The 14758-nt window shown below is 34.4% G+C and overlaps 1 protein-coding gene across 1 annotated transcript; it reads right to left on the reverse strand.

The window, feature by feature from the left end:
• Positions 1-206: 206 nt before the first annotated feature.
• On the reverse strand, positions 207-13894 carry ndc1 (NDC1 transmembrane nucleoporin). Its single transcript, XM_056476272.1, has 18 exons — positions 13745-13894; positions 13291-13411; positions 11743-11844; positions 11461-11635; positions 11016-11145; positions 10248-10356; positions 10111-10162; positions 9873-10005; positions 9681-9773; positions 8137-8218; positions 7883-8047; positions 7516-7776; positions 4960-5072; positions 4689-4739; positions 1940-2003; positions 1754-1854; positions 526-686; positions 207-405 (listed from the first exon to the last, which is right to left on the reverse strand). Exons 1-18 carry the CDS (start codon positions 13781-13783, stop codon positions 342-344), a joined length of 2016 nt encoding a protein of 671 aa, XP_056332247.1. The 5' UTR covers positions 13784-13894; the 3' UTR covers positions 207-341.
• Positions 13895-14758: the final 864 nt, after the last annotated feature.

A 14758-nucleotide genomic window follows, 5' to 3' on the forward strand; every position in this document is an offset into this window, starting at 1 on the left:
TCTCTTTTTTTTAAAGGGATCATACAATTTAAATATAACGAAAACAGTGACAATATTTTCACATCATCTCAATCCCCAGCATGTCTTTGAAGGCCACCAGACACATAGACAAAAAGACCCAGATTGTGGAATTGTGTACAAAAGATGTAAAGTTCAATAGAATGTGAATAGAATTTCAATGAGAAATACTGAGCCTCACGTGAATGTGAAGTTCAACACTTTTGTAAGGCTTTTAGTGATGTATGGTGCCGAAATCCCATTAATCAGACCTTTGAGTGAAACATATTGTCTTTGCATCCTCACATACACACACAAGTCTGAAATAAAGATGCTGTGTTGCTCTATTCCTTGAATTCCAAGAACTGCTGAAGCCGTTTTCTATGTTCTGTTGAAATATTCACAGCACTGTAAACAAAAAATAAACAGCAAGATTGAGCATAAACATCCGCTGTCGAGTTGTGAAATAGAATGCTCGGGACTTTAAAAATTCTTAAATGTTTTTTACTACAAGACACAGAGACTTACTTCAAGTGTTCCCCAAAAGTGGTAGTAATCTTGTAGATGGCCGTCTTTAGTGCAGCTCTCAGTGCAAACCTTAGAGTTTTGTAAGTGGAGTCACCCATACTGCAGACGGACCTCGCTGGTTTGCTGGAGGCATGAGGCAGCTTAAAGTGTCTGTCAACAGCCTACAATTAACAACACAGGATAACTGATCAGTGTGTCCATTTAAGCTTAGTCTCAGTTTTATCACCTTAAATAAATACGTTTCAACTAATTTTTGGAGAATTATTCAGATTGTTAATTAAATAAAACAGAAATTAAAATGACTAAATACATATTTTGTTGTTAGAAAACTTATATAAAAGAAATAAAATGGATTATAATGTTTTAATACTTACAAAATATCCTACAAAATGATTCAAGGAAAGTCAAATAAATAAAATTAATAAATATTGGTTTACAATAATTAAATAAACAAATAAATAAGTGTATGAGTAAAGCAAAAACAACGACGTAATCATGTATTCATTCATTCATTCTCTTTTCGGCTTAGTCCCTTTATTAATCTGGGGTGGCCACAGCGGAATGAACCGCCAACTTATCCAGCACATGTTTTACGCAGCAGATGCTGCAACCAATCTCTGGGAAACATCCATACACAAACACTACGGACAATTTAGCCTACCCAATTCACCTGTACCGCATGTCTTTGTACTGTGGGGGAAACCGGAGCACCCGGAGGAAACCCACGCAAACGCCAGGAGAACACGCAAACTCCACACAGAAACGCCAATTTAATGTATACTTCCAAATAATATTTTAAACTGATTTTTACCATTCATTTTACACAGTATTGACCTTTTTCTACATGTACAAGTGAGCGCAGCCATTGGAATCTTTTACGCTCTAGTCTCATTCACTTCCCTTGATTTCTAGATGTTAAAAACAGCTCATAATGCTGCTTAATGTTGCAAACTGATATCTGATTGTGTTATTCTACTCGTATATATTCATGAACACACTTGTTTGTACAGCATGTAGTTTGACCATTTTCTGCTGTTCATATTCTTACTCACACTTCCGCATGGCAAAATACAATCAATAAAAAAGGTCTTTATACATACTATAGATACTTTTTTATATTTTTCAGGATGGTGGGCCTTTGTACAATGACCTTATTTGAGGGGTTTTGTAGTATTCTAAAAGATTAAAGACCCCAGCTTTAACATTCGTTAAATTACCCACATTTTACCTCCAGTAAGACTACCAAGCTGCTGAGAATATTTGGTAAAGTAGTCTGCACCACTCCAAACTGATCCTCAGAGAAAGACGCTGCCACCAGATGAGATAGTCCTATAAAAATCAGTTAAAGAAATGAAAAACAACAATAATCAAAAACAAGAATGCAAGGAATCTGTAAAATGTTCTAATTTCTAACCTTGGAGAGCCCAGATATGAGCCTGGCTGTCAGCAAACAGAGCTTGGCTTGAGGCTTCTGGAAGCTGTTCAATAGAACCGAATGATTATGAAATGCAACATGATTCAGAAATTAAACATTTCAGGAATCTAAAATAAATATTCAAATAAACGTGCTCTGACTCTATAAACACTTGACTTGATGGACAGACAGACATGGGTAAAATATTTCTGGAATATAAAGCCCTATTCAGACAGTTATCATTTATTATGGGGTAAAATCTACACGGTTCCTCAGTGATGAAATGCATTCTGATGATTCAATAAGCTTAAAATATTTTGGTATTAACACTGATAATAGAAACCATCATATACAGTGCTAAGCTTTGGGAGTGATGTCTGCTTACAAATGCATTATTGAAAACCATAATAGACTAAACCAAAAATACCATGTCAGACAGATGTAGATTAATGCTAGAGCACCCACAATATCAGATTTCCTCGTGAGAGTGAGCCATGTGCGCTGTCCTTCATTATACTCTTTACACATGCCCCAATAACAAGCAATCAAGGTCTGAATTGGACTGACACATTATGCTACTTATCCTTCAACTTGCGAATTATAAGCCACTTTTAATAATAATGAAATTAATAAGCTTTTGCCTTATCCTGCTCCATTTCGAACCGGCTAAATTCAATTGTTATTTTAAGTATATATGGACAAGTAAACATTTTTGTCGATTACGATGAAATGTATTTTTGCTGAATTGTTTTAGGTGTATGATATTCTGTTTGAAATAAATTAAAACAAATGTCAAGTACGCAAAAGTGTGTAAAGTGTACAGATTTAAAGCACAGGTGTCAAAGCCAGTTCCTGGAAGGCTGCAGCCCTGCAGTTTAGTTCCAACCCTGCTTCAGCACACTTAAACTGCGGTCACACTAGACTTTTCCCCCCATAGACTTCCGTTCATACACACACGAATGCGTCAGATCGGAAACACAAGCTCGTGCGACAAGTTTCGCAGCTTAGCTCGGGTTGCAAAGTTCAAGTCTGGTGAACCTGTGAAAAAAAAAAAAAAAAAAAAAAAAAAAAAAAAAAAAAAAAAAAAAAATCGCATCATGTGACTGAGACCAATCGAGGATCAAAACATGACCTCTCTGGACAGAAATTTTACATATGGAGCAATCGCTTGCTTTTTTTAAATGTCTAATCGTCTTGTTTAATCCCACCCCTGTTCACAGAATTTCACAAGCTCAAACTCTACTTTGACCGCAGCTTTACCTGTAGGTTTCAAACTAGCCTGAAGGACTCAATTAGTTTGATCAGGTGTGTTTAATTAGGGTTGGAACTAAACTGTGCAGAGCTCCGGCCCTCCAGGAACTGGCTTTGACACCTGCGCTTTAAAGTTTCAGCTTCAAGACTAAAAAGAAAGGCATTTCATTATCTGTTTCACAATATACTTTTAAGTTTCCTGTTCTGCATGCACATATAATTTAAATTTTTGAAAGGAAACTAAAATACACATTTATAATGCATTTAAAACATGTAGATATATTTAGAGTTGACCTCTTCTACATTAAGGTAGAAAAAAAAACTAATTAGCAATTTAACAAACACTGTTTTCATGAAATGTGATGACTTTTCAGAAACACAATACAGAGACGCACTAAAGGATTAAAAATGAAGCCCTTCACCTGACAGCTCAGGGACAGAAGATGTTATATAGAACTACCACCCATAACACGGATTAGGGATGCACTGAAAATAAAAACTTGTATATATATTTATATATATATTTTTTTTCTTTAAAATGACTAAATAACCTTAACTATACTTGCCTAGTTAAATAATTACTTGGGAATTGGTAAGATTCTTCTTCTTTTTTTTTTACATTTGATTCAGCTGAAAATAACTGAATGGAGAATACATTATTTTTAATTTAGGTTACAAAAAATAATTAGGGTCAAACTAATCACTAATGAACTAATCTAAACTGAACTTAAACTCTGAAAACTGAACTACACGGTTTCAATTCACCATAATCTTCTATGTGAAGCTGCTTTGACACAATCTACATTGTAAAAGCGCTAAGCAAATAAAGATAAATTGAATTGAACTTGTTGTGATAATTTTAATAAAAAGAAATTCTGTGAGATAGCTTAATTTATATTGATAAACTTAATTATGAATATAAGACTATAAACTAATAAGTAAAAATTGCTAATTCATAATTTGTATTCAATACTTAATATTTATAATTAAGCTTGTTAATATAAATTGCTAAACAATATCAAAGATTTTCTTTGTATTAAAATTACAAAAATGGAATGCAATATTAGAATTGTTACATGTGCATTTTCTGTTTTTTACCAAGTCAATCTTGAGTTTAGAATTCGGTCCAGAATTTACAATTCAGTGCATGCCCAATGCAGACCCAGTTTATCCAGAGTTTTTTTATATATTATAACACACTGCAACAAAAATAGACAAAGACTGATTTTTTTTAATAAAGTAAAATGTAATTTTGTAAAGCAATCTATAAAAGGTCATTCTTTTATTAACTTAATACTGTGTGTAAACTGGGTCATTATTACATAACACTACCATCTAAACACACAACTAGCAGTGCAGGAGAGATTAGCTGTTGTTGGTGCTAATTTAATCATGCAGACACATGCATTAATGATTTGTGTAACTAAAAATCTGCAATTGAAGTAACATGTGGCCGCAGAACAGATCATTCATTCAGATAATGCATGCTTAACCTTACCTTGTTAAATAAATACACTATCAGCACCCGCTTTGCCAAAAAGCTTTTAACCTGAGCAGAACAATGGAGAGTATGACAGGAACATGAGTTAACAGGTGTCTTCAAGTCATGTAATGCTATCACACTGAAATGTGAACTGGCTTTCTTCCCCAGCAACCGAACTGGACACTCAAAAAAGCTTGTCTGTTTCGGTTCCTATGGATACTCATGCTTGGAAACCAAGAAAAGCCTATGAAATAATAAAGGCTTCATGTTTAGATGGAGATTTTACCTGCTCTTTCCGGTTCTGCAGCCACTGGGCCAGAAAGCTGGGCTTCTGATTGGCTGCTGGAGGACTGGGAGCAGTGGCAGGAGAAGCAGGAGGACTGCCATTGCTTTGGGATTCTGAATGACAGTAAACATGTTTAGAATTTAGAAAGAGCTTTATTGCCAGGTATGTTCACACATACGAGGAATTTGTTTTCGTGACAGAGCTTCTACAGTGCAACAGGATTAGAGACAGGACAAGAAACAGATAATAAATATATTTTTAAAAAAAATAGAAGTAGTGAGTGCAAATATACAGATTGACAAGTGTATGTACATGTATATTACTATATACAACGTTATACGTGCAGCTGTTATGTGCAAATTGGCATGTAAAGTGTGTTGTTAAATAAGTGTATAAGTGTATAAAAATGTAAAGCAAGTAGTGATGTTGGTTCCACAATTATGTTATAACAACACATGCGAGAGGTATTGCTTAAAGGTGTGTACATTTGTTTGGGCTTCTGACAGTAAACTTGAATGACACTTAAAATGCATAACAATACTAATAAATATTGCATTTGATTATGATAAATAGTAATTGGCAATAATTCATTAAAAAATAAAATGTATAAAAACTTTTTTATACTTGATTGTATTTGAATATAAATAAAACTACAATTTTTCAAACAATAAATTACTACAATGTCAAAAATGCAGGCTTTTTTACAATTCATTCATGTTATCCCAAAACAAATATATTAAGTTAACTGAAATTGAAGTGGGCTGAACATAAAACAAGTTATGTTTCATAGTTGTTTCAGTTCATTTTGAAGTAGTTTGAACAAGCAGCAAAATAGTTTGAGTGTACTTCACTAATACTAATTTACACTAATTTATAAAATAGCTCATAAACGAATCAAAGGGTGCATTAAGAATTACTTTCAATTTGTAATTTATATTTTTATATATTATTATAAGAATTAAATAATTATTTCACAGATAGAAACAATTATATTACTCAATTAACATGCATTATTTGTATAGTACTTGCCATACAAATTAATGCAGTTCAATAAGTTTCAGTCAGAAAATGAACAATGCACATGTCTAACATAAACATGAATGCACCCTATTATTCATTACCCTATGAATAATTGTGATTGTGGCAAATTAAAATATCTTTTTAAGGAACAACTTAAGGTGAAATTTATGTTTTTTTCATTGATTTAAAAAAAAAAACTGTACATATTACTTTCTTTCTTATATTTTGTCATCTTTTTGTTTTGCAAATGAGGAAGGCTTGCTTTGGTTCGGTTCAGTTCGGCTTGGTTGCATTTCCACTGCAGTCTGGATATCCTCTACCATAACGCTGCCATTTTAGGTTTCTTTTTTTTCTTGTGTTATAAAAGCGGTTTAGTTATGCGAACCAACAATACAGCAGTGGCTGCTGCTGACTATTTAAATAAAGTGGGTTCAGAGTATCATGTCATAAAAATCCAATGATACTGGTAGTGATGATTCTACCAGACCAATCAGTCATTTATTTAATTTATTTATTGCCACATCAGCAACTTATGGCTATTTCTTGGCAAAATGGATATACATAAAAATATTACATGATAAAAACTATTTGTAAAATACAAAAATTTGTATTACAATAAAAAGTTACTGAGCTTAGATTAGATTCAACTTTATTGTCATTACACATGTACAAGGCAACGAAATGCAGTTTCGGTCTAACCAGCAGTGCAATAGCAGCAAGTGCAGGATACAGGTGCAGGATACAGTGCAGTTATAGAAAAACTATGGTAGTATTTACAGATGGATGTACTATGAACATTATATACAGGTTGTATTAGCTATGAACAGATTTACAATAAATGAATATATGTACAGGATGCTATTAATAATCAGGAGTGTGCAGATAGATAAACAATTACAAATGTATATGTACAGTGGGTATGTACAGTTCAAATAAGTGAATCAGTGCAATGAATGTGCAAACTTTGAATGTGCAAATGTTAAATAGTGCAGTGATTGTGAGAAAATAGTGCAGTGATTGTGAGACAAATATAGGATTTAGACAAATATATAGGATATAAATAAATAAAATTCACACAAAAATATATTCAAAGTTAAATATGATTTTTCAGTTCAATTTTTGATAAATAACTTAAGATTCTATCTGGTGGTAACTTTTTTAAAATGTCCAAAGTACTCTCCTTATAAAAATTTTGTCTAATGGTATTTAAACTTCCACATTCCAACAAAATGAGTTTCATGGTAAGATTAGCTTGGCAGTAATTACATTTAGGTGGTGCTTCGCTATTCAGTAAATACAAATGAGTCAACCTAGAATGACCAATTCGGCATCTATTATAGACAGCTTGTTCATGCCTGGTCTCAAAAGTATAATTGGCAAAAGTTATCAAAAGTGTATCAGACTTGTTTGTAGTATCAGGTACTAGGTAAAGAGCGTAGTGGAATAGAGCCCTGATGTGAGCCTCTCCAAAGCAAGCTACTCCATACCATGTGCTGGAATAGTGACTTAAACTTTTACTGAAAGCATCTTGCTCACCTGTGGAGGCGCTCCAGAGTTTGGGGCCTCTCCTCATGATGTGTGGACTTTGCACAGTCCCAAACCAGGGAGACTGAGGATCCTGTTGGCCAACTAGACGCCGAATAGCGGGAGAGCAGAAAGGACTGTCAACATCTGGAGTGAAAGGAGCAGTCAGAGAGCTGTGCATGCCCCCAACCGAAGACTTAAACACTGAACCAGGCGTTCTTAGAGGAACAGTGGGTCGAGGAGTCTCAGGAACATCCTCCATTCCTGACAACACTACAGAAGAAAGAGCAAATAAATAAGTGAAATCAGCCTTTAGTTCGTCACTGAGGGCAGTGCAGGATAATGAGCAGATTGTGAGAGGTTACATAAGATTTCTTGCCTGAGCTGCTGGAAGAGGCTGATCTGGTGTCACTGCTAGCAGACTGAGACTTGACTCTGCCATTAGAGGCCACTGCATCCTGATGAGCCACCAGTCTCTGGGTCAAATCGCTCAGCAAACACAGACATTCCCCGCTGATGGCGTTCCAGTTATGAGGGTGACCACCTACACAAATAGGTTGCATGAGTTTACCAGTGACATAAAAGGAATTTACGGTTTAGAGTTTCGTTTTTAAGAAAGGTTTTAGTTTGCACCTGGCTGACTCAGACTGAAAACCTCCTGTCTTCGTGAGGCAGAATGCTGTGATAATAAAGCTAGGTCTTGCAGAGCCAAAAACTGAAATAAAAAGACATAAACAAGAATAGAAATCTGTAAATTCGCCTCAGGTATTGACCAACACATTTACACAACTTAACCATTTCAGAAAATAAATATATGTCTGTAAATCATACCATGTTAAAACTGCATTTTTTGTATTGATGTATATGACTACATGAAACAGAATATTTACAAACAAATTACATTTTCTTATAGTGACTTCAAATAAAATCTTATAAATGTAATAGCATACTAAACATTTTGTTTTAATTCAGTTCATTAAACTAGATTGTCTATGCCACAGGGGTTAGAAAATTGTAATTAGAAATAGGTTCACACACAACTAAACATAAATACATTTACACAATTATTTTAAAATCCTGTTTAAAAACCAATGACAGTGGGAATTAATGTCTTGTTTCTTTAATACATTTTAAAAAAAATGTTATTTTTAAAAAATGTTTTAGTATGAATTCAACGCAAGTCTTCATACATAAGGCCCCAGGTGTCTTTTTCTTGTGGTATAAAAACGGTTTAGTCATACAAATCAACAATACAGCAATGGCTGCCTCTGACTACTTAAATATAGCGGGTTCAGTGGCTCATGTCGCAAATCCAATGATGCTTATAGCAACGATGCACTCAGACCAGTGATCAGCTGTGTGCATTCTAGGTATGTGCAAGTATAAGTTTCTGACTGTATGATAACCTTGGATAAAAATATCACTATTTTAAAGATCTGGATTAAAAAAATACAAAAATAAAAAATTCCCTTCGTTAAACACAATATATTTTATATTAGGATACATTTTTTATATTTTGGAGCAGTAAACATTACAGGCTAAATAATTAAAATAAATCATTGCCCTCTGCTATCTTCAGTTTCAAAAACACTGATTTCTTTACAAACATAAAAAACACCTTAAAAAAACACCTTACTTATACCTTAGGAACAGTATAACAGAACATTTTAGCGGTTTTAAAGACTTTTCCAAACCGTGGTAACCCTTAAAACCGGTTATGGTCCCATGCCTAGTGTATCCATCACCTTTTTGCTAATGCTACAGCTAGTTTGGAATTTCACCTGAGGTAGCACTAAAAACAGCACCAGGTTACAGAATACAGTGGAAAACCCATACCCAACAGAACTGGGCTGTACCATGCAGAGGAAAAGTGCCTTTAGCAGGAAAGCAAATGTGTACACTCTAAAAGCAAGCTTGTTTTTGCATTATATAGATCACATTGGAAACTAAACTGCAGCATCTTTCAAATGATAAAAAAAGGATGTGACTAATATTCCAGAAAGTGCTGTCAAATCAGCTAAATTGACTCCATTAAAAGCACATTTGGAAACCATGTCCTTCTGAAAAGATTATATAATTGGAAATTGCTAAATAATTGTGTAATATAATTGTATAATATAGTACTGTAAATAAACTGGTTTACTTTTTTTTATAAAACAAAAAAGAAACAGACTAACCTTCATGACTAGTGTGCTCTTTTCAGCCACAACTTTAGGCAGACACTTTTCTGCATCCTCAGAAAACGTGGATTGCACTGGAAAACTGTAGGCCTGAAAATGCACAACAAGTGCAAGTACAGTTTTCAAACCGAACTAGAGTAATGTAAAATGCTCTGAAAAGCACAGTATTAAACTTCCACATTCAAGTACCTCAGTGGCATAAATCCTGAAGAGAAGCACGGTAAGGTACCAAGTGAAGTACAGGAACGTGCCACTTATAGACAGGTGGTAGAGGAGGGAGAAGTCTAGAAGTCCAGTCAGTGAATCCAGCGGTTGGAGAGAACTGTAAAGCAGAAAAAAAATGGATATATGAATGCATGTTAATCTCCATTTGTTTGCTAATATAGCAAATATTCCAGTTTTGGTATATTGAGGCTCTACATCTGACCTGTCTATTGGTAGATTAAGTGTGCTGGAGATCCAGGTCCTGGGAACATACCCTAAGAAAGGTAAAGCGACATTAAAGAAAATCTACTATAGAGAATAATTTACTTGAAATTGGGAAGAACTTCCTATGTAACTTACCAAAAAAGAAATAAAGAGCAGCAAAATTCCTTGTTGAATATAAAGACTGAATAACACTGCACTTCAGCAGCATCGGAAGACAGCCCTTGAACTGCGGGTATTTGTATTGCTTCACAAACAATTTGGAATAGACAAAGGAGATTCACATTGTTAACTCATTAACAAAAGAATAAATGTAGATCTTTAGAATTTAGTACTACTAAAAGACTAATCAAATATTATATATAATAGTTGTCAAATACACCAGGGGTTCCCAAACTTTCAGCCTGCGAGCCCCAACATAACAATGCCAGTGAGACGTGACCCCCAATGTTCTCTGAGGTGGTTATAAATATATAAACCTTGCACACAATGGTGCATGCACACCAATAGGCCCAAGTCAATTCATCATTAATTTTGAAGAACACCACCATGTCCAGTTGTGGCCTGTATTTATTTTTAATGTACATGAGTGCTGCAACGGTGTCAGAAAGTTTAACCTGGTGCCATCAAATCAATGTGCTGATTAATATATTGCTAAGGCAGATTCATCAGCATTTTAATTTGAACAATTAAACTATATATTTAAAATGATAATCTTTTAAAATTGTAATTCCTGAAATTGGCAACCGGTCTTGCTGCTTGATCAATAAATAATTGCTGTTCTTATATAAACTATTGGTATTTAGTGTGATAACATGCATTTTGAACATCAAAAATATATCATAATTATAATGATTCTATATTAGCCGATCACCAATTATGACAAATGAGCAGTCAAATACTTACTTGTATAGGTTGAAAGGAAACATAGTACATGTTCTGAACCACTCCCAAAAAACTATGACTGTATCCCATGAAAGCCCCAGCCAGAAGAAGAAACAGATGATACTCATTCAGACAGGTCAGCACGTCACCGCTACAGAAATAAACAGCATTCATTATTAACATATTGTTATTAAAAAAAAAGTCACAAAGTGCAACAAATTAAAAGCCAAACCGCAGACGGATGAACCCTTTTCATTCACATTGTAGAAGTGCACTTGGCCTATTTAAGACTGACCTCCTGGCAATTTTGAGATAGTATTACAGTCTCAATTAAAACAATTTAAGTTAACTACATGCATTTCAATCTCTTTGGTTTGCCGACAAATAATTTAACGAATGCAATTATTGAAAGACAATCTTCTAGACATGTTGTATGTGGGACAAGCAGAATCAGGTCAAAACCCACCTCTCGCTTTGCATGCAGGGAGTTCCAAGAGTGCTGTAACGGCCGCCGATGATCACAGAAGCACACCACATTACCAGCATGCCCATGGAGGAGTAAACTAAAGAATGGACACACTGAAGCGGGTGGAGCACCGTCCCCAGAAGAGCCACACGCGAGCATGGAATTGAGGGAACCACTTAAGAGAGGGGAGAGGGGGGGGGGGGGGGGAGTTAAATAAATGATCAGTATTAAAATGCAATACCTGCAAATCCAAAAGAAGGCAAATCAAGTTTGTTTACTCACGTGTGTAAAACTCCAGGTTGAAAAAGCCAGTGATCAGAACCACGGCACACAACACCATCAGGGAAAAGATGGTGCTGGAGACCGTAAGCAGATTTGTGCAGTCTGAAAGTAAGTTTTGAGATGCTGAATAGTGTCATTCAGATATTAACTAAATACAACCTTAAGATACATATGCATGGGAATTTCCTTAATTATCAGCCTGATAAACAAAACTTTACTGAATATAGGCCTGTCACAATAATCACTATATCGACTTATCACACAACACCTGGACAGAGCCTCAATCGTTTTTGGTGATGCAACAAATATCGCCCATATTAAGCAACATTTTAGCTGATTGAACAGTCTCTGTCCTCTCTGTCAGTGTGGTTAAAAAAAAAACTATAGTATTCATGATAAAATTATTTACTACAAATTTTTATAATATATTTGGGTGCTTAACAACTGAAAATAAATCTGGTAGAATATGCGGCCTGTTCAGCGTCCTGTGCCTCTGTTAATAGTCTAAATTGACTTTGTTAAACATGTTACTTGGTACCTTGCACTTTTTGTTACTTTTTTTGTTTGTTTAGCATATACAAGTTTTCAAATTCACATTCCAATGCTTAATTATTAAAGTTTCTATAACTATATTAAATATTTGTAAGAATTAAATATCTGTTCTTTGTAAGAGTGTACTTCCATTATGATGCTATTATGTTTATATCTGCATTATATTATGAGTGGCTTCAATTGATTTAAAAAGGACAATTATATCATTTATCGCAATAAATTGTGATGCAATATATCTTACAACAAAAATGTTATATCGTGACAGGCCTAACTGAAAACCTGTTACACATAATCGGTGACAATCTTTTAAATCTTTTGGATAAATACATTTTTAGCATAATAATGTCCAAATTACGGTGTAATTTTTTATGTTTTATAAGAACCATAAAAAACATTTTATTCATAGGATAGAAGCAATTAACCTTCACTTGGTTATTAAAACAATTATGAAATTAAATCATTGTATACGTTTTATCCAACTTGTCTGATAATAACAAAAACATTTCATTGATATAAATTACAAGGTTATAAAACAATTATATAATTGCTACTCTGAAAATATATTTTTAAACTCACTTGATATTCTCCTATATTAGCCATATCAAATGTTTACATATTAATTTCGAAAGATTTCACCCTACTTCAATTTCATTTAAATAAATACAATCATAAAATATGTCATCATTACTTCATGCAGACAGAGCTTTTGCAGTGATGCTATAGAGAACCATATTGGTTTCCTCCAAGAATCTTTCAGTAAGAACCTTTTATTTAATGGTTCTTTCGATATTACAAGTTCTTCATTGAACCACCAATGCCATTACACAACCTTTATTTTCGAGAGTGCATGTCAGAGCACAACGCATTTTGTGTAACGTGCTTTGCGGTCAGATCTTCTGCTTTTATAAATAATGGATTCACATATCAAATCCCAGTATCAGTGACCACGTGTAATCATACGTTTTGTTAGACACTCTTGGTCTTTTTTTTCCTCACCTGAAATCCATTGTATGGGGTGAAACAGACTGAATCTACTCAAGAGCACAAAGACTGCAGTTGTGATGGGCAGGAGAAGCACTGACCATGCAATACTCGCCACCGCCCTCCAGATCACAACCTGAAAATAAATAAATAAGACGACGATGAGATTTTGCTCTGGTAACATACATTAGAGCTTTGCTTTTTTTGACAATTGTCAGCTGCTTTCAAACACAATCTGCGTCTGTGGTTATGACTTTAAAAAAACTCTAATTTTCAACAAATTACTAATATTTAATGCACTGTCAATTTACCAGAAACAAACTATACGTTACTTTAACAGTACATGGTGATGATGATGATGATGATGATGCCCAGAACTCTGCGACTAAACCTGTAAACTTCCTAACGCTAGTTGGTTAACATTACCGTTCAGTTCTTTAAATACCGCTCATATTTAGCCAGTCCTTACCTTTCTTATAAACCAGCAATTCTGTTTTATTGAAAACATTTTGACATGCTCGTTTCAGTTCTGTGTCACCAGAGTAAAATCCATAATCAACATGGCAAAAGTGAGAGCAGTACCCGCGCCACACATTCGAAGGACCTCATAAGGACCGCGGGGGAGGCCGTCCGATTTATTGCCTGAGTAAAATCACACTTAAAGGTATAGTCTGTACGGATATTGATTGAAATTGTCAGTATTTGCTCACCCTTAATAACTTTTTTTTTTTACTTCTGTAGTACATTATGTTTTAAGAAATGTACCCTGATTTGCGTGTTTTGTTCATGAAATGGAATCCAATAGGCTACTAAACTATTAATATTTACCAAAACATATTGTGTGTTCTAAATAAAAAAATAAAAAATAAATCACAGGTTTGGAAGGACATAAAAAAAAATCACTATTTCTGAATCTACACATTTGGATGAATTATGTCTTTAAATCAGTGGTTCTCAACTTTTTTTCACTTCAAGGGGCCTTTATTGTTTAATAAATTATTTCCCCTTTACATTCAATCCGATGAAACATTAGTTTCACATCACTAGAGAGATATGCATTTAGCATAATAAATACAGAAATAGCTTTGTTTTAGTCGATTTTAGGCTTTGTCTTATTTTAAATAATTTTAAAGGAACAGTTCATCCCAAAATGAAAATTTACACTCTCAAGTGGTTCTAAACTTTTATATATTTTTACTTTCATATCTTTTGTTGAACACACTTCAACGGGGGTGTCCAAACTCTGTCCTGGAGGGCCGGTGTCCTGCATATTTTAGTTCCAACTCCAATTAAACAAACCTAAACCAGCTAATCAAGCTCTTATAGAAACTTCCAGGGAGGTATGTTGAAGGAAGTTGGACCTCAACTATGTAGAACACCGGCCCTCCAGGACCAAGTTTGGGTACCCCTGCGCTACAAGATAGGATTTCATAGTAAAAACAATAATACTTTGGAAGTCAGTGGATGCTGCTTTCCAACATTC

Source organism: Danio aesculapii, chromosome 2 (genome assembly GCF_903798145.1).
Source record: "Danio aesculapii chromosome 2, fDanAes4.1, whole genome shotgun sequence".
In the NCBI taxonomy this organism is placed as follows: Eukaryota; Metazoa; Chordata; class Actinopteri; order Cypriniformes; family Danionidae; genus Danio; species Danio aesculapii.